Source organism: Pteropus medius, unplaced genomic scaffold (genome assembly GCF_902729225.1).
Source record: "Pteropus medius unplaced genomic scaffold, Ma_sr-lr_union100, whole genome shotgun sequence".
Classification (NCBI taxonomy): Eukaryota; Metazoa; Chordata; class Mammalia; order Chiroptera; family Pteropodidae; genus Pteropus; species Pteropus medius.
The window spans coordinates 2,373,798-2,397,447 of NW_024340697.1; the positions used below are offsets into that span (position 1 = coordinate 2,373,798).

The window sequence follows — 23,650 nt, forward strand, 5'->3', positions numbered from 1 at the left end:
CAAAAGTAAGATTTAATTCAGTGGCCGTCAACCTGGGGTGGTTTTGTTCTGCAGGGCACATGTCTGGAGACATTTTTGTTTGTCACAATTGAGGGTGTAGGGTACTACTGGCATCTCGTGGGTAGAGGTCAGGGATGCTGCTAAACATCTCACAATGCATAGGATGGTCCCTCTCCCCAACAAAGAATGATCTGGTCCCAAATGTCAATAGCGCTGAGGTAGAGAACTCTGGTTTAATTTGTGTGGCATCTGTTCTGCAAGCAAAGTAAGAGCATGATGGAAACGTAAAATTATCTTGCAACTCTATCCTCTCTAATCAGAGGTTATGCAAGGTTCTCCTGCATGCACTTGTGAACACACCACGCCGTATACTAAGGAGCCTATAGTCTGCAAGAAATAAACAGGTTTCCATGAGAATACTTATTTTTCATTAGTCTTAGAAACATGTTAATAGTTAAAAAAAAAAAAAAAGATTAGGCAGTGTTACTGCATCTGAAAATATGGTGCTAAGTATTTTATTCATGGGCTAATTTTAAACATTTTAAAAAATGCATGCAAGCCTCTCTTTAAAATCCATTTTCTATTAAGATGCAAATGTGATACCTTTTTACCGGGTGGTACCAAGTTTTGATTTGCTTTGACAAGGTGTGAAAGTGCTTTCTTTATGTTCTTCTCTTTCATGCTTTGCAGCACAGCAGAAGGAAGAAAAGTCTCTAATCCCCATTCTTTTCTGCAATAAAGAGTATATTTTTAATTTCACATTCTTGTGATGATGAGTTATCTAAGACAAAATGGTGCTCTGATGTTCGTTGGAACAAATGAAGTCTTTGCAAGGTAGGGAATGGTGACAAGTCCCCAATTAGGGAAGCGACTTTTAATTTGCACTCAGGAAACACTATTTGAACTTTAGGACATATGTTTGCATTTTAAAAGAAACATACTCCTCCGTCTCCAGAGAGAATGCAAAGGGACCCATGGAAATTGAAGAGGGCACTTTATCCAACCCTCCTCTGAGTCTGTTAGAATTCGTTCGTATATCTGACATCCGAGTTTGTATTTCCAACACCAATTTCTCTCCATCCCTTTGCTCATTTTCATCGTCACCTTTCCCTGCCTGCCCACACAATGTCTTCCTCTCTTCTCTGAGGACAGATGCAACTCCTTCACGCCCCCAAACCATTCTTCCCTCCCCATCTCCCTCATCAGTGGCTATCTCTCCAGAAACATACAATTCTCTTTTCTCCCAGCCGTTCACGTCTACCTAACTTCTTCTGTCAACATTTCTTGCTGGCGGAGACGTAGGCTAAGTGTCATGACCCTTAAGTATGTGTGTTACTGATGGGGAGGTGAAAACATCTCATACATGTGAATATATAAGAAAAAAAGTGGGACTGGGTTAATATATTTTTTTTGGCCAGGAGTCCATTTCCCCAGCAATGACTACATTCTATCCTAAGAAGATTCCATATTTTGAATTCTAGGAACTCTATCGTGATTGATCACGTGCCCAACCAGTGTCTTCTAAATTATACAAAGACCCTTGAGAAGGTTCTGGTTATTTCTCCTGCTCCAAACCTCTCCAAAGTAGGATAGAAAGACAGACTTCCCTAACTTGGCTATTCATGGTCTTCTTCACTAGGTAAGATTGTGTTTTTTGTGATCACCATTTTCTTCCTCTTTCTTCTCAACTTGTAGTTTTATCTTTTCCCGTCATTTGGCACTCCTGATGGGCTACTTTGTAACTCTACTTGTATCATTATTTAAATCATTACTTTTCATATCTTTATGTTTTGTCTTTATAATCAGATCACAAGTTCTTTGACGGTTAAGATCATAATTTATAGTTTTTAGTTCTTTTTACTGTCCCACTGTGAATACCATATAAAATGCTCAATGAACATTTTCTGGGTAAATGAATTAATTAATGAGACTGTTATTGTAGATTGCAAGATTCTTAGTCTAGTTGGTTATCTCCGGAGGTTTTTGACTGTACCATGTTCAACCAGGTACAGAGAGAGAGTAGGAACAAAAATGTGTTTCAGTTGTCTGAAAGTCATCTCAAGTTGTGTAGGCCACCTTTTCAAATGGGAGCCAGTTTTATCCATCCCCAAGAACTTCAGAAAGGGGAGTGGATGAGGGTGTGAATGTGTCCATCTGAAGTGTGAGACCTCTTTGTGAACCTAGTCTTGCTCAGGTTACAGTCACGGAATGTGTGGCGAGAAAGAAAGAGATAAACCACCTGTGAAATAAGTGGACTGAGACTGGAAGATCTGAGGTTCTCAAACAGCACACAAGGATTTGTCCCTAGTCATCGACGGTGGAACAGAGTTGCAAGAACAGCGGGTTGGAGTCAGCTCTAATCCTTCTCAACACAGGCTCGTGAGCCTGTCAAGAAGAAGCCACTCTGCCCCCTGGCGGTCAGCCTGGCACTGTGTAATTTAGAATGGCTGGAACAGCCCATGGATTGGAAGCCCATTTCATGAGCTTGCACATCTCTAGGAGGTAGAGGTGGAAAGGATGCTAAAGCTTTTAGTGTTACGTGGAGATGTGGCTACAGCCCTGCCATGAACTTGGAAATATGAATGTTCTTTTCTCTTAGCATTAGAGCTGTCAGGATTCAGAAAGCATGGCTGCTTTAGAGTACTGAATCACCTGCCAAAGGGAGCATACAAACTGAGCGACAAAGGGTTCTCTTTTTAAGGATAGCCCTTAAGTAGACTCATCAACTGACGGCAACACACATTGCTTTTATCTAAGAAGAGGGATCTTCTCCAGCCAAAGAGGCAGTACATTGATGCTGTGGGTGGGTACTCAGCAAGACAAGGCATTCACGCTTCCCAAACAACATTCAATTCACAGAGCAAAGTGTTACTGTGTGGCACCCTTCCCTACCCTGTCACAGTTCTTTACTATAAATACTGCCCTTCCTGATTACGACTGAAAACATCACTTTTTACACCGTATCTTGATCATTGAAAAGTAATCTCGGGTTATGCAGACCACTTTCTAAACACAGGTGCTTCAAATGGTCACACAAACTACAGTGCGATGTGGACTCCCATTGCCTGGGTTCGAATCCTGCCCCCTCTAGTAAATAGCCTGTATGACTTGGGCAAGTTACTTAACCATTCTGTGCCTCGGTTTGCTCATTTGTAAAATGGACCTAAATTCTTACTGATCACATAGGGATGTTTTGAGAATTAAAGAGCTTAATATCTGAAAAGCGCTGAGACCAAAGTTTGGCTAGGAACCAAGGAGTTTAAAATCGTGTTTCATTTAAAATATGACCCTCATTTTACCCACAATTCTCTAAAAGTAGATTATGTCAGAAATGGACCCTCTCCACCAAAAAGATGAACACGCATTCACCTCTTTTGTACAGGTTTAACAAATGCTCTTTAGCAAACAAGATCGATCTTGGAAATAGAGACATAGATCAAAAATTCACTTGGGCGTTAAGTGGGCAGCATCTCTGTCTCCAAAATGTCTCGGAGTCAACACTTACTCGATGTATTTCAGGGAGATTTTCTGCGTTTGCTTGGTGGTAACGGTTGCGATGTACATTTGCAAGGCGGCCAGCCGTAGGGCTATGTCATATTTCAGCTCCGGCCCAAATCGCTCCTGGACGACATCGTTACAGCTCTGCAAAGAGACCAGCAGAGGGCGCAGCTTGTCAAAGGATGGGCTGCAGGGCGCTGCCTTAAAGGAGCAGGTGACATGCATGTCCCCCCCCACTCCAGAGGCTAAGTGTGGCAACGGTTCCACCGCGCTGCTTGGAACCATGTCAATGTGTAATTGCATTCGCAAATACAGGAACCATACAACATCCAATGACAAGCGAGCTACTGTTTAAATATTTAGCTTTTTGTAAAGATAATTAGGAATTAAGGTATGACATTTCCAAACACAGGTGCTGCATGTGAACACAGGGAGTGCCGATGGCATGATGACTGCTGGGGATGGAATCCTGGGTTCAAATCCTGTTCCTCCACTTCGCACGGGCCTGAGCTTGGTCAAGTTCCTTAACTGTTCTGTGCCTCAGTTTCCTTTCTGTAAACTAGGAATAATAATACTCCCCACTCACAGGGTGTGGTGAGGGTGAAATGAGTTAATGATGTAAAGCCCTTAGACTCTACCTGGTCAACTGTAAGCCCTCATGTGAGCTAGCGGCCGTTGTCAACATCATCTTCTTCTTTCTCATTTAGAGCAGAATTGGCAAGGTGATTGAGAGCAGCGGCTCTGGACTTACCCCACCTGCTTCTGGGTCCGGCTTTGCCAATGACGACCTGTATAGGTAACTCGGACCAATGTACTTAATTTGGTTTAAGTAAAAGCCTCGATTTTCTCATCTGTGCGATGGGGATTCAGCCCAGCTACCCTAGTGTGTGAGCGTTAGATGAGATGCACAGTGAGCGCTTCATCACAGCGCATTGGTTGCGCTCAGTAAAGAGTAGCGAGTAAAATCCTCAGTCCATTCCGGTGGTGACGGCCCCCACTCTGACTCTGAGGGAGTCATTCTATGTCTGTGGGCCTCAGTTCGTTCACCTGTAAAAGGGAGCGACCCACCTCACAGGGTTTGTGGTGAGCATTGGATTGACGAGTGGCTGAGAGTGTTGTCAAGTGTAAAGTCCTACGTGACCACTAGCGATTTTCGGGTGACATTCTTGTCACCCATTAGGAGCAAAGGGCTGAGTCACAGCATTGCTTAAGCATATTCTGCACATGTGTTTATAGTTTGTTCTGGAAAACTAGGCTTTGGGGCTACAAAATATGACATGTACACTCTCTTTTTCTTATTCTTTACCTTGTTCCAAGATAATTTCGAATGGAAAACGCTATCAGGCTTTGTTTGCCTCCTTTCCAAGAGAAGCATATTTGTGACGTCATATATGGATTTTATTAAATAGGAAATGTGCTCCTGTATGGTTTCTGCACACAATACTGACACTTAGAATACTTGTCCATGTGATACTGTCGCTGTGCAATGCACGTCGTCCTATTCATGTGCTACGTCTCAGCCCATCCCTTCATTCCAAAGACTGAAGTCACATTCTCTCCCACTTCCATCCCTAAGATGGTCTTCCACCTTTGCTTCTCTTGAAAATATTACACCTACCAGGCTTGCACAGCGCTCCTTGTCAGAATGGGTCTGACACGAGGTGGGAGATGGGGCCTCCTGACGGAAGGCCGGTCCTGATGGCAAGTCCAGGCTACTACTTTGTTTTGCTAGTCTTGGGTTTACCAGTTATTTCCAAGTGCCCGGGGTTGTCTGCAATGGGCCACCTCAAAGTTGAGGGCCCAGATAGGGTCATTTTATAGAGTCTCAGGAGGGATGAGGGTGAGGAGGGCCCTCAGCTCAGTGCCAGACCATAACAGACACTTTAATCAGTTTTTTGATAAATCTCTTTCTTCTGTGATTGCTATTGCATAAAGGATTTGAAACAGGAGTTCAGTATAGAATTTAGAGACAGAAACCCCAGGTTCAATCCTAGGCTCTGTGAACTACTCATCAAATGACCTTGAACAAGGCATTTTTATCTCTCTTGAGTCTCGGTGTTCTTATATGAAAAATCGGTTAACAACAACTAACTCTCAAGGTCGCTGGTACACTTGAAAGGAGGTTTCATAAAATGGAATGTGCTTTATAAAGGTGAGCCATCACTATTACTTCTGCTAAAAATTGGAACTGGAAATGGTTTTTCCCATCCCTGTTACACTGCGTGTGTGCGTGTGTGTGTGTGTGTGTGTGTTTATCTCTCCTGTATTTTAACCAGACTTCTGGGTGAATTTTTTATCAAGGTGATTAGTCACTTAATTACATTATGTAATTAGTTCAGGCTGATCCTGGAGAATTAGTGTGAAGTCTGACATATATTTTGGTACTAATCATGCTTTTATTACTCTCAAGTATGTTACTTAAAATACAGTTACACGAGCAAGTGGTGGTCACTGTTTTGCTAAGATAGAGGTCCCAACAGACTCTAATTTAGGCCTCCAAAAAATTCATTTATAATGAACATGTTAGATGTTAAAAAGGAAACCGATACTACCAAAATGTCTGAAAACATGTTGTAGTCTCAGGTATTATCCTATTTACTAATTGGCGTAACAATCTTTTTCTTAATGGATAGTAGACAGGTAAATGTCAGCAGAGCTCATTCTAATTATGAATTCTAATTATGAATTAGCACAGACTGGATGATTATTATTATATATGCTGAAATCTGGAAAATACTGCATGGTCCATTAATGACTAGGAGATTAATAGATATCATCACTATTGAAACCTGTTTGCACTGTCACGGTTCACCTGGTCAATGGCCACTTGTCCTTATTAGGGGCCCGCTCGGTTGAATCAATTTTTGCCTTTGTAATGTGATACATATTGCTTCTGCTTACTCTTGTTCTCTGGGCTAATTTTATTGCATCTTTTTAGTACCTTCAAGTCAACATGGGCACATAGCACCATTTACAGACCCACTGACTTATGTTAGACAGCTATGTTATTTTAGACATACTGCACATTCTGTGATCCAAGGCATTTTGAAGCACAGGGTGTGAGGCCAAGAAATTCTCATTTACTGTTCTCGGCGGAAGATATATAAGATGATGGTAGCTTAATTTTGGTCTCTACGCTCACCATACGTGGCTTTCCACCTCCCCCCACCGGCTACTCACTGAAGGAGCGGCTAATCCACAACCCATCTTCTGCTAGTCCCAGGGCAGTATCCCTGGACAGATTCTCCTGTTCTCAGGACAGTCCCAGGGTATAAAAGATGCATCTTTTATCAAAGAAATAGCTCCATGAATTGCATTAGACTTGGGTGAACACCCCTTAGACAGAATCATGCTTAGCGGTACTCAGGGTCTACTTAAGAGGTCTCCCTTCCCCAAGACACATGCAACCACATTCTTCTGCTATAAATTCAATGGGTTTGTGATGTTTAAAAGAGAAGCAGAGCAAGATGGGTTTAAAACATCATCTCGTTAAGAGGATGAGCATATAATTGTAGAGAACGACAACCAATGTATCTCACTGTCTACAGCCACGCACTGACCAGAACCTGTAACTATTTATTTGCAATTAACAAGCTAAAAACATAGCACAGGATCTGAGCTGCAGCGGCAAAGCCCTGGGCTGGTTCTCAGCAGCAATATGGGAAAGATGCAGAAACAGATCAGCCGACAATCGGGCTGTTTTGTGCAGTTACATCTGGGTTACCTGGCCCGTTGGGGAACAAGGGATATTGCCGAGGGGTTCAAGTGACTAAAATTTAACACTTAAAAATCCCAAGTCGTGACACTTTCACTGTTCTGGGTCAAACATGGTGTAAAGTGCACTTCATATTTTTTTACTTGATAAACAGGGTATATTGAACAGGACCTGGCTTTTCCTGATGATGGGGTTTTCTCTTTGTAAACATTAAATATCCTACTGAGCTGTAAATGTCAGTTTCCTCAAAGACCGCTGAGGCGGGGCGTGTTTAACCAGCCTTTCCCTGAGTGCCCTCATCTGCTGGAATGTTCTGGTACATTCTGCTTCTTCTTTCTCTGACTTAATTTCTGTTCCCCAGGGCTTAGTGCCGCTTTATGTCACCATTCCTAACCCCTGACATTGACCTTTTCTCTGCTATCTTCTGCCTATTTTCTTTTCCTACCCATAACTTTCTGGAGGTTACAAAAACTTTGAAATATACAAGAAAATATTGAGAATCGTATCTACCAGTATATCTACTACCTAGAGTTGACAAATGTTTCTTTTACTTTCCTACTTCTTTGCTTTTTATTTCTTACTTCTGAGTATACTTATATACAGACGGATCAATGAAACAGATTGTTAATCTTTTTTTTTTTTTTGCCTCATTTTTGTCTTTTCAATCTTTTTTTTTTTTTTTTTTCTTGTAGAAGGGAAGGTTTACATTTTGAGGTTTAACCTCTCTGAGTAGTTCAATGTTGATACTAAGCATCAGGTAAGGTTCTTACTGTTTAATGTAGTTATATTGGAAATTTAAGTGAGAGTAAGAGGATGCAGTTATAGAGAAATATAGAGAAATCCACCTAAATATCAAGTGGATTAATTCCCATTGGGAAAAACTAGCAAAGATTCTCATTTCTAGAGGCCTTGTTTTTTGAAAATTATATCCCAGAATCAGATATACAGTCTGCAGAGGATACTGTCTTCCTAAAGTTTTACTGCCTTGAAATGAATCATTCCATTATAATTAATATCATATTTCAGAACAATCTAAGCACCAAATAAATGAATGAATAAATAAGTAAATAAAGAAGAAGGGAAAACTCTTTCTTATAGTAGAATACCAATTAATAAATGAATAAGAAATAACGGAATTAGAAAAATCATCATTTTCAATCATCATAATAATAATGGATTCAGGCAAGGATGGTTGAGAATAAAACTAGTAAGTGAAAAGATAATAAGGTTGTAATGGGATTCTCCACAAATTACTTATTAATTACAAAAGGAAAAGTAATAACTTCTGGATGGACAAATTTGGAGAACATCGCCGTAGTTACGAGTCAAAGTTAACCTTGCCATTATGGGGACAAACTGCCATCACGTGCCTCTGATATGATGCACTAAGGACACAAAGTCACTCATGTTGCTCATCTGCTCAAAATGCAGAACCTCAATCTAATCATGAAGAAACATCAGAGAAACCCAAATTGTGAGATTTCTACAAAATGACTGATCAGTACTCCTCAAAGCTGCCAAGGTCCTGAAAGCCAAAGAAAGACTGAGGAATGTTCCAGATTTAAGGAGACTAAAGTGATATGACAATGGGATCCTAGGTTGGACCCTATTCTCTATAAAAGGCATTTATGGGGCAATAGACAAAATGTGCATATAAAGAAATGTTGAATTTCCTGATTTTGTTATTTATACAATGGTTATACAAGAAAATGTCCTTGGTACTAGGAAATATACACTGAAGTATTTAAGGGTAAATGAGCATGAATTCAGTCACTGACACTGATATGGTTTAGCGAAAAAATTGTGTGCGTGAGGAAGAACAACCACGTGCAAACACTAAAGTCAATGCGATAAAATGGGACCCATTGGTGAATCTGGGCGAAGGATATCAGAGTTCTTTTTCTACTCTTAATGACTTTTTCCTAAGTATGAAATTATTTCAAAATCAAAAGTAAAAATAAAAAAAGCACCATGGAATCATTTTACAATGCATTGAGACAGAGGTGGGAGGATAGAGATCCCCAAATTAAAGAATTCAGGGGAAAAAAAAACAAACCTTGATTTTAATTTATCCCACAACATTCATATAAATCATGTGCAGATTTTCACATACCTGAACATAGAGATACTCGAAAGCAACTGGATCTCTCCTTAACAGGTCAATTGGATCCTTTGGGACGAAGCTAATTCGGAAAAGACACCTCATCTTATGGGAGCTGGGCCTCTGCGTCACCTAGAAAAGCAGACCAATCACGAGAATCCTCAGTGTTGACTGAGAAACGGCCGAGGGACACAGAAGCAAAGGCAACTTTCTTTGGACATCGGGGAAAGGAACGGGTGAAGTTCTTTTAGAATTTGTGAAAGATAACTCATTCCCTGAAAAGTGCACAGACCTTGTGACTTAGGTCGAGTTCCCAGAAGCAGACCCTCAGATAAGAGACTTACTTAGGAACTGCTCCCAAGACAGGCTCCCAAGACAGGGGTGGGAGGGCAGGTAGGAGAAGCTGAGCAAGGACATGGTACCCAGCAAGGCTTAGCTACAGCCTGTCCCTCGGGGGACTCTGGAGGGAAACTTACATCATAGAGGCGTGGGACCTGAGCCAAAGGAGCACAGACAAGTCATTGGCTTCGGGCCGTCCCAAGGGGACTTGAACTTCCAGGTTGGACAGAATGGGTGCCAGGAGTCCAAAGGCAGTCCCCTGAAGGAGATGCTGGATGTTGCGATAGCACACGGAAGCTAAGGTGGGGGTGGGCGGCACGAAAGGGACCAGCAAGGGAGCACAGAGATTGCTCACTACAGTTTATTACTGCATAACACCGCTGGGGTTTTTTCTAAATTAGACTCCAGACTGAGTGTGGCAGGGGAAGCATGACGATGTCAACCTTGGATGACATCTCATTGGAAAGTAGGAAGACAGAAGTCTCAGCCTGTGTGCTAAATCTGGAGTCCGCAGGTTTCCAAACTACCCAGAACTTCTGACACCGTGACATCATTCCAGTTTGCTTAAACTACACCACAGGTTCCTGTGGGATAAGGACCATGGATCATTTTGATTTGTTTTCCTTTTTTCCAGCACAGTATATGCCAACTACTAGGTGTTAGCTTCTTAACTCCTTTAGCAGCAAAAGGGAATTAATCAATGAAGAGTGCTTAGTACAAAGCCGAATGAATGAAAAGACATCAGCCTCCAAGAAAAAAGGTGAAAGCTCTTCAGTCCTCCCTGCCCACCCTACCCCTTCCCTCCTCCCCCGCCCCAAAGAGGTCAACGCGATGAAACTAACACCAGGTGGCATGAGCCGACACGACTGTTCTATAGCAACGGATTTTAATGCCTTTTTTCCCCTGCTCGCCAATAATGTAATTTTTATGCACGTGTGTGTAGTTTCATGTACTTATAACTACTTTTATGCAGGGGACAAATCTGGCAAAACTAAGTGTCGGTGAATTGCAGTTTAGAAATTCAAAAGAAATACAGCACTAGCTTTATTGAGCCCCATGGTATGCGCATGCGTGTGTGCACGTGTATTTATATTCTTACACTTTACATGGCTGACTTCATAGAGTTGAAAAATTTCAATGGGAAAACACATCCTACTTTGAAAGGCATACTGGGCATCCCTAGAGGCAGTAACACTGACCTGGCTTTCTGGCTGCGGGTGGGGCTGCAAAGCTGAGTGGACCGGCTATGGGCTGCTCATCCGTGGCAGATGGTAAAGGAGAGCAGAAAGAAGGAATGTAGGAACCTAAGAGCCTAAAGTTCCCTCATCAGTGAAGTCTCCTCCACGGGAGGAATTTGTTGAAATCTCTTATACATCCAACAAAGACTCTGCATGTGTGGAATCACAGGAAAAGCCAGGGCGCAGGGCTGAATTCAGCAGCCATGCAGCCTGCTTGTCTCCCCACAGAACAGATGGGGGTGGCATCTTGACAGCCAGGAGCTGGGACACATTGGTGGATCACATGTTTACAGTGGGCAGGACTGGAGCAGGGACTTCAGGCTGCCACAAATAGTCTGAAGTCTACACCCAGAACTTAAAACGACGAGATATGATTTCAGCTTGATTTAAAGGATCTCAGAAACATTTTCTTTGAATGGTTTCAAGAGATCAGTTATCAAAACAGGTGAACAAATCATTACAACGATATAAAATATAATTCTACAGAGCCATATTCCCAAAGAGTGGCTGCTGAGTCTTTGAATGGCAAATCTGTTTCTGAGACCAACTGACAGTTTGTGAAAAAAACTGACAAAAAGGGAAATATCACCTTGAGGTGTAAAATCCATTATTAATGCCGGCGCTTGCTCTAGTGGGGGTGAATACACTGAAAGGATTTGAGGCGGGTGGGTGTGGGGGTGCTGGGGTGGAGCGGCCTCCGCTCTCAGCAGCAGCGTGATCACGTGAGCGTGTATTCCCACACACCTGAGTTAGGGTCTCCTGTTCGTGGAGCAAGAGCAGCTTGGTTCCGGCCCCTTCCGTCCTCTGCTCCAGCATGAGAGAGAAGTGTTCAATGCCTTTGATGGAAAGCTTCTCTTGAAGGGTTAAGATGACATCCTTACAGAAGAAACATTGACAACATGCGATCAAAACCGAGGCAGCCCCCCCGTGCCACCTACCGTGGCCTAACAGTGTCACACATATTGGCTTCAGATCTTTACGTATTATACCTTTGGTTGATTCTGAAGCTTGATGATCCAAAGATCCCAAAAGAGACAGAAATGAGACTTTTCTCTTACCCTTTCCTTCCAAAAGTGGGCTTCCCCCACTCCCAAATCTTTATGGAGTTCAGAAACGGGCCACAGGGCGAAGAGCTGTGTGAGGTGCTTACGTATTACCCAAGCTCTTAATCTAGAAATATTGCCAATAGATGCTGCAGTGTGGTCAGTTAGGTCCCCTTCCTTCTAAATGGGGTGGCAACTGAACACCTCTGAAAGCGGTCCATCCCGGGGGTCAGCAAAACAGTGCCTGCATACCAAATCCAGCCCGCTGCCTGTTTGGGTAAATAAAGTTTTATTGGCAATCGGCCATGCCTATTTATTTCAATAGTGCCTATGGCTGCTTTCGTGCTCTCCTTTGGCAGAGCTGAGCAGTTAGCTTCGACAGAGACTGTATGGCCTGTAAAGCCTAAAATATTTGCTATCTGGCCCTTTACAAAACCCCTGCCTTTCCCTAGCCTACCTTGCTGGAAGCGCAGTATGCTGGTGGAAAGGAATGTGGGCTTTGACATAGTCTGGTTTCTAATCTCAGCTCTACTGTGTATTAGTTGTGTAACTTAAGGCAAGTTGTTTAATCTCCAGGTATCTCAGTGTCTCTATCTATAAACTGGGGGTAATAATAACACCTGCGTCTGAATAGATACATAGACTAAATGAATCGACACTCAGAAAGCATCTATTCAGCACATTTCGGCACAAAGTTAGGGCACTGTAACAATATACATATATTAGCATTTCTTTTAAATCTCCGGGGGAGGTAGATTGGGCAAGCTTTGACAGCAGTCCTTTAAGGAGTAAACATTTAGGATCAGAAAGGTGATCCATATACAAACATGCTTCCTGCGATGCAAAACTAACATCCTCAACCATTACCCTTCCCATGCGCTTGAAAACTAGTCAACGATCTCTCTTCAAGATAATTTATACTCAAATGCTAAAAATCCTACAGAGCAGTGGTATTCAACTGGGGCGATTTTGTTGCCCCATAGCAACATCTGGCAACTTCTGGAGACATTTTTGATTGTCACGATGGGGTTCGGGATGCTAGGCATCGGAAGATGCTGATAAATATCCTATAATACACAAGACAGCCCCCACCATAATTACCTGGTCCAAAGTAGCAACAATGCCAAGACAGAGAAACCCTGCCATATGTAGAGTTCTTCGTTTTTACCGATCTTTCTAAGTTTTTGACTCTTCTCTGTGGACCTTTTCCAATTTCTAACAAAGATCGCCACACTCACCCACCACCATCAAAAAAATATCATTCAACAGAAATGCCTTCACTATATTGAATTTCATTAAAAGACTCTCTGTTTCATAATTTTTGCTCAAGGCCCAGAAAAGAGAAAACAAAACCAGTCTTTGTGTAGCGACACATACTTTATAAAACCTTCTCTTGAATCACCTGGGAGGATACCGAAAAAATGGATAGCACTACTTTTTTCCTATTGTGACTCTGTAGCAAGAATTTTAGCAATTTTATAAAACAGTGTCATATCCTTTTCATAACTATACTATTTCCATTTTATGCCTACCAGCCTGTGTCTATTGCGATAATAAGGCTGTTAGGTACAAGATAAGATAACTATAATTTCATGTGAACTTTTTTGCATTGCTTCCTGTCTTCTCATTGTCATCTGCCATCCTCAGGGAAATCAAACTCAGTCTAGTGTGGGTTCCTATACTAAAGAGGCCAGAGGGAATTAACAATAGGAGTCTTTTCTAATTTCAGATTTATTTGTTAAAAAATGCATTTAAGTCTTTACCAATATCTTCAGATGGGGGAGGGGGTCTGATGGTAAGCAGCTTTTCTGACCAGTTAATGTCACAGAATAAAGCCACTGTGTGAGAGGGAGCTATAATAATACGGCTCTATGGGTTAGTTAGGTCAGGGGCCTGCAGACTGTGGCATGGGGGTCAAACCGAGCCATGCCCATTCACTTACATACTGTCTATGCAGCAAATGATTCATCTTGCCTAAGGAGAGGTTTGCCTCTTTACTCCTGGCTCTTAGAAGGTAACCTCTAGGACCTCAGTGTGTCCCGCCTGATAGGTGGGCCTTTGTTTACCTGGGGACCTTGGGTCACACCAGATAGTCTACAGTAACAACGCGATCTATGGTGAGGACCTTGGGCCACGTGGTATTGGCTCACCCTCTGGAGGGGCTGGGTCCTAAGTCAGCCATGCAGGTGGCCAGCTGCATCTATGTGGCCAATCCATGCAAAAAATTGGATGCCAAGGCTCGGGCGAGCTTCCCTGGTTGGCAGTGCTCTATGCATACTGTCACGTGTCGTTGCTGGGAGAAAAAGACCGTCTGCATAACTCCACTGGGAGAAGACAACTGAAGCTCTATGCCCAGTCTCTGCTGCCCTACGTGCCTTTTCCTGCTCTTGATTTCAATCTGTATCCTTTGCAGGAATAAACTATAACTGTGAGTATAACAATGTGCTAAGTTCTGTGAGTCCTTCATGTGAATTGCTGAACCCGAGAGTGGTCTTAAGGACCTCCTGAGTCCACCTTTCTATGACAACAGCAGGGTCGAGCAGTTGTAATGGAGATCAAATGTCCCACAAAGCCTAAAGTAGTTACTCTTGAGCCCTTTCCAGAGAAAGTTGGCCGACCCCCAAGTTAGCTGATCAATAATTAGAGTAACATCTCACTATAATTGATTTTGAGTAGGAATAAAGAAAAAGAACTTTTTTCAGTCATCACCATTTAAAATTAGCTGTCTTGTATGAAGGAAGTTAATATTTCATCTGGAATGATTTAGGGATGATTTAAATGCTCTACTGTCAATCTACTCTTATTGTCTGCTCTATTACCTGCTAAATCACTACCTATTTAAAGCAATTCAAAACAAGCTGCTTGCCTGTATCACGACAATTGGAATGCACAGTGAGCGGGCTTTTGCAGAAAGGCTTCCTCTCATAAGGTTTATGCTGATTAATTTAAAAAACAGAATTAGGGATTGACTATTGATAGACATTTTTAACATAGAGTTGATATTCTCTTGATACATTATTGTACAGATCGTTACTAGATTTTTTTTTTTACTTCTATAAAATCTTTTGCACTATGCATCTGAAGAAAGCCTATTTTAGGCTGATGGAGCATTAGGGAGCAATCAATTTCTGAACACACTTTTATCCAATAAAGAACACTCTGTACTTTTTTTTTCCAGGAAGGAAGCATGGGAGAAAAAACCTATATGCTTTGTTATAATACCCATCACGCAAACTCACCTGTGGCTCTGAAATACAGTAGTCCCCCCTCATCCACGGTTTCAGTTACCCGCAGTCCACTGCGGTCCAAAAATATTAAATGGAAAATTCCAGAAATAAATAATATTTGTTTTAAATTGCGTGCTGTTTTGAGTAGAGCAATGAAATCTTGCTCCATCCTGCCTGGGACGTGACTCATCACTCTGTCCAGCATCTCTAGGATCTATATGCTTCCCGCCTATTAGTCACTTAGTAGCCATCTCAGTGACCGGATCCCCTGTCAAAGCATCGCAGTGCTCGTGTTCAAATCACCCTTATTTTACTTAATAATGGCTCCAAAGCGCAAGAGTAGTGATCCTGGCTGTTCGATTATGCCAAAAAGAAGCCATAAAGTACTTCCTTTCAGTAAAAAGGCGTGTCTATATAGGAAAATAAATAGGATAGATATGTATGTATGTATACATATATACTATATGTGGTTTCAGGCGTCCACTGGCGATCTTGGAACATGTCCCCCATGGATAAGGGGGAATGACTGTAATAGGATTGCTTTGCGATTCTTCTTTTCACCTCTTCTCCTAAGAAGCATGCCTCATTTTTGTCTTTTATGCGTCATTTCCATGAGATTAGTTACAGTAATTAAAAAGTAAATGTTATCTTTACATTATTCTATCCCTTGTTTTTGCTGGACACCAAAGTAGCGGATATTCAATTAACAGCTAACATCTTAATCTTGGTGGCTAACATAGCTGAAAACTCACGCTGGCTTTGGGCAGGGCGCCAAGCCTTCTTGGTGACAGTCATTCTATTTTAATTAATCTGCAGTTGCATTAAAATGACTAACTGTAGTGGTTCATCACTGATAGCGTATTATACTGTTTCGCAACACACACACGCACACAGCAGAAACTTCTCAGTTTAAGCTTTTCTGTTTTGGTTTGTTTTTAAGTAGTCACACACTACCTTATTCGGAAGTAACAAAAAAAAATCTCATAAATAAACAGTTCTGAAAGAAGGTGCATGACTCACGGTGCAGCTTTCACTTCCTGTCTGGCAGTGCTTGGGTAGAGTTTGGCAGGACCTCTTACCTTTATGGAGGTGCTGGAGTCAAAGCGAAATGATTTGGTCTGCCCATTTTCCAGATAGACTTTCAAAACATTTGGCATAAAAAGAAGTGAATTATCCTTAACTGTTTCCTGTTTAACAACAACAAAACAAGAGGGAGAGGTTTAAGTCAGCTGAATTATAATTCTGCTCTTTGTAGCAGCCACACATATCTATAATTTATTTTAACGCAACATTAAAAAAAACAAAAAAACAATTGAACTCTCTAAGCCAAGCAAAGTGCCCCTTTGGTGATATCCGAGTTCAGTTATTCATAGAAAAATTCTTCTTTTCTAGCTGTAACTAACTCAGTGGATTCAAATAAAAGAACTTTTCTCATCAGAAAATCAATCAGATGGGTTTTGGTAATTTTTAAATCAAGGTTTCCCATTGGCAAACACGATTACAGAAACACTTCCTTTGTAACTAAGCCAGTGTTTGGGGCTATAAGCCCAGACTTTAGCAGAGTTGTATGTCCCAAGCAGAACGAGAAACAGCAGTGATGTTTGATGCGATGCCTTTTGGACCTGGTAGAGGTCATAACAGTGAACCACAAGCATTAATCAGCTTCAGATGTAAAGTTATTTTGTGAAACAATTTTTAGCTCATTTAAGAACGTTCTTCAAACTCACGGGAGACATACAAGGAATGGGTTAGTGTGTTAATGGAGTAAAACATTAAGTCTGTAACAAACAGAACACAATTTAAAAATAACTCAAAAAGACATGAATGAAACAATCCAAAGTAAACAACAGAAATGCATTCCTTTGAGTTTTCTCTGTAATTAGAAGTAAGGAGAGATGAAAGGGGGAGAAAGAAGATATGTTGGATGAGCTCCACGAATCCTTGGAGCAAACTGCATTACCCACGTGTAGTTGGTCATGAAGTCTCAAGAGTGAAGGGGGAACCAAGCAATCATGAAACCATACGTCCTTTTGTTTCACCGATGAGGAAACCGAAGAGGACATGCTCAGAGGCTCGGTAATGTCCTACAGTTAGTCCATGAGAATTCAGCCCCTAAGTATTTCCGTAACAGCCTCCATGTCTTTCACTGTCTATTTCTTCCAAAGACTTTTCCTCCCTCTCCTTCCCAGTCCTGTGGACTTCACACGTGACTTTCCTGCTACCCAGTTCTTTAAGTTCGTTTGGCTCCACGTCCAGAAGAAATGACACACAGTGACTTGGAAGAGCAAGAGCAGACTGGAAGTGAAGATGGTCACAAAGGCTGAGGAGCGGACACGTGACTGAATGTCCCTGCCATACACAGGTCAGTGGTGAGGCGGCAGAAGCTGCATGAGATGATCGACCTCTCAGAGCTGTGCTCACACACCAGCTGCCTCGGACAAGCCCTGTTCTCTCCCGGGACAAAGTGAAACCGCCACAGCAGCTTCTACAGTCATATTCTCTCTACAGATGCATAAACCGATTGCCTGATCTCATGATCGGAAGCTCGAGAAAAGATGAGGTAAGTTTCACATGACCTTCTGTGACACAGTGAATCTTCTGTGACAGGATTCTTCCAGCCTTAAGCTGGGACAGTCTTGTTCTGAAATGGTATTGTAGGATAACTGCACCCAGAGAGACGGGGTCTGATGAGGTGAGTATGATGGAATGGAGGGGGTGCAGAGGGGAAGGGATGAGAGATGGCTATTGGGAAGATAAGAACACAGCAAAAATGCTCACAGGGCAACTCAATGTCAGACTTAGGCCACCTCCCTCAAGTGTCACAACAGTTTGATTGGTCAGTTGACTCCCCGTACGCCAAGTGGGCAGACACAGGTCAGCAAGCTTGAGCTAGGAAGGCGCTTGGATGCGCAGCAGTACATCTTCGAATTCAGATCTAGGACCACACTCGGGGAAGAGTTTGTGACCCATACGAGCATGGCATGGATGAGATTTTACCCTCATAAGTTTATTTAAATAACACCAACAGCAACAGCAAAACCTCAACCAAAAAAAAGTTGGCATTTCACAGGTCCAAAAAATATTAGTGTGTTAGATGACAGCTTTCTAACAACTAAAAACACGATGCTAGATTTTTTTGGAAAAATTTGAAAATAATGGTTGCATTATTTTCTTTGAAGATCAATTATGTATCTGAGCAAAAATGATTTCTATCAAGACCTATTGATGGAAATCTGGGCAGTATCTCTTTATTTCCGCTTGCATACATGAAAGTTTTCTATCATTTTAACTTCTTTCCAGTTCGATTAGTTGAAAGAATAGAGACATTTTATTTTGAGTAAGGAAAAAAATTAGTAGAAACACAATACCTTTCTCAAAATCCATAAAGGGCTGTAATGAAAGAAAGCTTAGATGACAGAATGGGAAGAAATAGAAGTTTCAAAGAGCCATATTTTACTCAACTGGAGGTTATGTCAGTGACCTCAAATCAGAAAGACTCCTTTGTAAAATAGTGAGGTCTCTAACGCTGGAAGCATTCAAGGAAATACTGGACTCCTACGGATTCTGGTGATTGTTCAAGGCCTTTATGCACCTGAGATTCCACACCCCTGTCCAGTCTAACCACCAGTTTCCGAGTGATCGTTCCAGTGGGGTACTGGCTTTGCTCAGTGTCTCAGTGACTCTCTCTGTGTCCCAAGCAGGCGACTGTCAACTCACCGACACCTGGCCGTTGATGATGACCTCCTCGGAGAAGCGCACTTTGACGGGGTTGGACTTTAATCTGGCCTTTTTTGCAGCACTAATAAATGCTGATTTGGGAGACTAAAAAAAAAAAAAAGAAAGAAAGAAAACGTTTTACCTGATTATTGGTAACATCATGCAAACCTTGTAACAGTTGTTTTCTATCTTTATCCTCCCAGATATGCAATATTTTTGACTTTTTAGTACATGCCCAATTCAAGGATGAAATAGAAATTATAGATGCAATCGAAACCCTGAAATGCTCATAACTAAGTTTGAACTAGTCACCAGATCAGAACTATAAACAGCACGTTCCATGTTCTTACATTTCCAAGGACCTTTTTAAATGATGGCTGTCAGAGTGCCTAAACCCTGCTTTAAATACATAACTTCGAGTACCATGTGGAAGGCTAGCTGCTGGTCAAATCTAATGTTGGGCTTATGATGAGTTGATCATTAATTATGCATTTTAAAAGGTGTAGAAGAGCCACTGATTGGTCGAAAATGACAGATAATCCCATTTTTGTTCACATTAAGGACACATGGGCACGTAAGCGGGCAAGTGCACGCACGCACGCACGCACGCACGCACACACACACACACACACACACACGCTTTATGTACCCAAACTTGAGTTTTAGCCTCTTGTTGGTAACCTGTGACCCTAGGGGCTTACTGGGCAGGGTACAGAGGAAGTCTTGACTTACAATTGAAAGTCAATCTCATATTCTGCCTTTTCTTACAGGTTCTTTGTACTAGTTTGTATTGGAAAGAGGGCTGAGCGATGCAGTTCCTCTTTCTCTAAAACTGCAAGTGTGATGGGAAATCCTGCTTAGAAGGCTGCTGCGATCCCGCGCTGCATCATCTTGGTAAATTTACTGCATCTGAGAATCACCCTTGTTGCATAAGTTTAATAAAACCTGAGGGGAATGGAACTCATATCTAGGTGTCTGCACTATTTGTTTATTTTAAAAAAGAATTGGATTCTCTATTGAACCTCATATGGAGGTAAATATTTAGTTGGAATCATACAATTGCTATTTTATAGATTAAAATGGTCAAATACATATAGCACTAAGAGACTGAGGCTGCTGTGTAAAGAATTCTAGTAATTGACTCTAGAATCAACACAGACGCTCAAACTTGGTGTATTGCATTAATCTCAAGGCACAAAAGCCAATGAGGGTGTCTCGTACTTTGACTTTCAAGTAAAATGAAAAAAAAAAAAAAGGATTCTCATCTTTATCAAATACAAGTATACTTGAGACCAAGTGAAAAAAACAATGATTGAATGGATAAGTAAAATGTGGTCCATCCATACAATGGAATATTATTCATCCATAAAAAGAATGAAGTTATGATACATGCTACAACATGGACGGACCTCGAAAACATCAATTCAAAGAAACCAGACACAAAAGGCCACATATTGTAGGATTTGATTTCATTTTATATGAAATTTCCAGAACAGGCAAGTCCATAGAGACGAAAGGAGATTAGTGGCTGCCAGGGGCTGGGGGCGGGGCGATGTGGAACGGGGTATGGCTTTTCCTTTGGAGTGATGAAGAAGTTCCACAGCTAGATGGTGCCAATGGTTGCACAAGATTTTGAATGTACCTAATGCCACAGGATCGTACCCTTTTAAATGGTTAAAATGGTAGATTTATGTTATGTGCATATAATACATAATAATAGAGTATTTTTTTTACTAGAATAATGTAAAACACTACATTAAAACAAAATCATTGTTGGAAAAAAAAACATAGTAAAACAGGCGGGTATATTCTGGGGTGGAATTTTGCATTAATACTGGGGGAATCATGTTATTCTGAAAGTTCCCCTCTACCCTCTACAGTGTCAGGCCTGGATAGATGGATGGATGGTTCAGCCTCTGGAGCCTTCCTTCACTCCTTCACTTAAGCAAGACATTTTAAGAGAACGACTGTCCCTTAAAAAACCAAACGAAACCAAACCAAAAATCAAAAACCAAAAACCAAAAGAAAAGAAAACACTCCCCTAAAACTCCGAATGGCTGCTCCTCAAAAAGAACAGCTCTGAACATGCTCAATGTGACTTTAAAAGTCCTCTTGCCCAGCTGACATGACGTGACAGTGGTGTTCTCATCGGTATCCTGGTAATTATAGGTCAAGTTTAGTAATGATTAACGACCAAATCATATAGTAGTGAGTTCATTTGCTTTTGATGTCCCATTTTTTTAGCTGAAGGGAAAACATTCTTCTCTCTCAATGATTTTAAGCAAGCGATATTTACACTGGCATGATGAGCTTAGCACAAGTGAAGGGGCTGTAATAAAGGTACTCTGAACAGACACTACTAATTAGATGAGACGTCAGCGTGTGGTAACACCCCACTTTTCCAGCATCGTTTGGGAATGAAGGATGATTTCACATGTTCAATGTACCAGAGACCGAGGTGGATTTCTCTATGCATCTGAATTCTTTAATGTAATACTTTACCATATTTTCTAAATTGTTCTACATAATTCCTTGTCTCAATAAAAAGTATATTTAACAGAACTTCATTTTTTCATGCATTTCATTTGATATGTAATCTTAGAATGCAATGATGTCCCCATGGAAGTATATATGGTTATTTTCCCCGAAAGTAAGTGGCCCCATAATGCAGAACTTGTTAAACTGGGGACGAGTCTGTCTTCTCTCCATAGCTATATAGGACACCCATCTCCTGTAGCCTCATTTCCGTATTTATTTATCACGCCCTAATGACAAACCTGGTAATCTAAGAAAACCTGAAAGCAAACGAGATAGCCACGGGAGTTAAGTAAATATTATTTTATACATATTTGGAAGTCAACAGACTTGGGATAAAAGTCTCGCTAAGAATCCATACTAGTGCATTTTTCTTATTCTGAATTTGTGACTATTTCATTATTTTTGATAATAATCAAAATGACTTTTGATACTAAAAACATAGCTCTTCAAGTCTGAAGTTTAGTCAATTAGAATCGACAGAAGAGTGGCTTATTCCAGTGGTTGGAGTTACTTGTGATACATGGGGAAGGCGAACCAGTCATGACTGCAGTTTTAACTTGGATCTCTCTTTGAGGCTCAAAAAATATACAATGTGAACCACTCAAAACCCCGATGAATTAATTCTTAGCAAAATGCAGACCTGTAGGTGCTGATCACAAGCACTTCATATCCTTTGGTGGAAATGACAAGTAATTACCGTTTAGAATAATCAGATCCTCCTGCTGTTAATTAATTTTAAGATTAGAAGGTCTCTAATCAACCCCTGCACCTCTTTCAAAATTTGCTGTCGCCAAGGTGGCCACGATAAATGTGTGGCATCCTCCCGATGCTTTTAGATGCTCTTAGAAGTGACTAGAACATCTTTTGAACAAAAATTACATAGACAGGATTAAGTTCTAAAACCGAAGTGTAAGGTCTTGAACTTGCAATCCCTACAGTCCTACTTATACAGTAGGCATTGAGGGAATGTTTCGTGAAGACTAACTAGTCCAGTTATCACTGGATAACTTACTTGGAGCCCCCTCAGAGCGGACCCTAGGACAAAGATGCACAAGCAAGTCGCAGATCTGGGAGGTGCTCCCAGGAAGCATGGTGAGTAAGCAGGGGAAGGGCCGTAGGGAAGGGCAGTAAGCCAATAAAGCATTTATTGTTGTTAGGCGCTACTGTAAGCAACTGGAGCTTAACCCTACCAACAGCCTCAGAAAACAAGGCAGACCACAGCCTCTGGAGCTGTAGTGAGGAGAGAAGGGGCTGGGGTATTTGTCAATCAGCGATGAAACGGCTGCTCTTCCAGAAGTGATAATTCCTCAACATTTCTGGACTGCTCCATGAGCATGTTCCTGTGGCCAGAAAAAGCACACAGGCAAAGAATCACTGGTGCTCTCAGCTGGAAATTGGGCTGACAAGCTTGGCGTGACACATTCCAAAGGAATATGGTCCCAGTTCTGATAGCATTTGCTATACTGGGGCTTCTATGAGGAGAGTAGCCACCCCTCAGGTATGTAGAACACACTGGAAGGTAGGCAGGAAGTGAGAGGAGGGCAAGCAGGTCCCTCAGCTCTTTGGCCTAGAAGGAACCTGAGGGAATGTGAATCATGGTAGCTCAGAGACACCAGAACCGATAATGACTTAGCCCAAGTCTCACTGAGTTGGGGTTGTGTGAGGGGAGGTTACAGAGACTTTTTAAATACTCTGTCTCAGGTAAGGTTGAACTGGGAAGTTCTGGAAGTTCTGGACTTGGGAACCGTGGGAAGGAAAAGAAGGAGCTAGCCAAGAAAGTTCTGTAATAAAAAATAGTAGCCGTATAAGGAAAGATAATGATAGTGTGTCAGAACCAAACAAATGAAATTCGTGAGTAACTCAGAAATTCTCCTAAAATTCTGTACAGAGGAAAAACAACTAAATACCGACAAAGATTTATACACGAAGATGTTCTTTGCAGAGTTATTTACAGTAACAAAACATTAAAGACATTACGAAGGGCTCAATGATAGGGAGTTGCTTAAGTAGATATCAGTTCAATGTAATGTTTTACAGCCATGCATATGATGCTCATGTAGAATTCTTAATGACATGGGAAAATGCTTGATATGTTAAGTGGAAGAGGCAAAGTAAAACTGTACATACATTATGATCTGGGCTACTGACAAGGCATAGAACAAGACTTGGAAGGAGGACATTTCAGGAAGGAGGGCCGGGCAAAGGCAAGCCAAATATTTACTGGTTGTTTCTGG

The 23,650-nt window shown here is 41.5% G+C and overlaps 1 protein-coding gene across 2 annotated transcripts in view; it reads right to left on the reverse strand.

Moving 5' to 3' along the window:
* FRMPD4 (FERM and PDZ domain containing 4) overlaps nucleotides 1–23,650 on the reverse strand; it is an 83,418-nt gene that overhangs the window by 16,651 nt on the left and 43,117 nt on the right. For both annotated transcript variants that reach the window (XM_039873987.1, XM_039873996.1), the window contains exons 4-9: nucleotides 18,879–18,983; nucleotides 16,241–16,348; nucleotides 11,636–11,767; nucleotides 9,327–9,446; nucleotides 3,506–3,642; nucleotides 604–730 (exon numbers count right to left, since the gene is read on the reverse strand). In XM_039873987.1, the coding sequence (XP_039729921.1) occupies nucleotides 604–730; nucleotides 3,506–3,642; nucleotides 9,327–9,446; nucleotides 11,636–11,767; nucleotides 16,241–16,348; nucleotides 18,879–18,983 (729 nt within the window). The remainder of the gene's footprint in view (nucleotides 1–603; nucleotides 731–3,505; nucleotides 3,643–9,326; nucleotides 9,447–11,635; nucleotides 11,768–16,240; nucleotides 16,349–18,878; nucleotides 18,984–23,650) is intronic.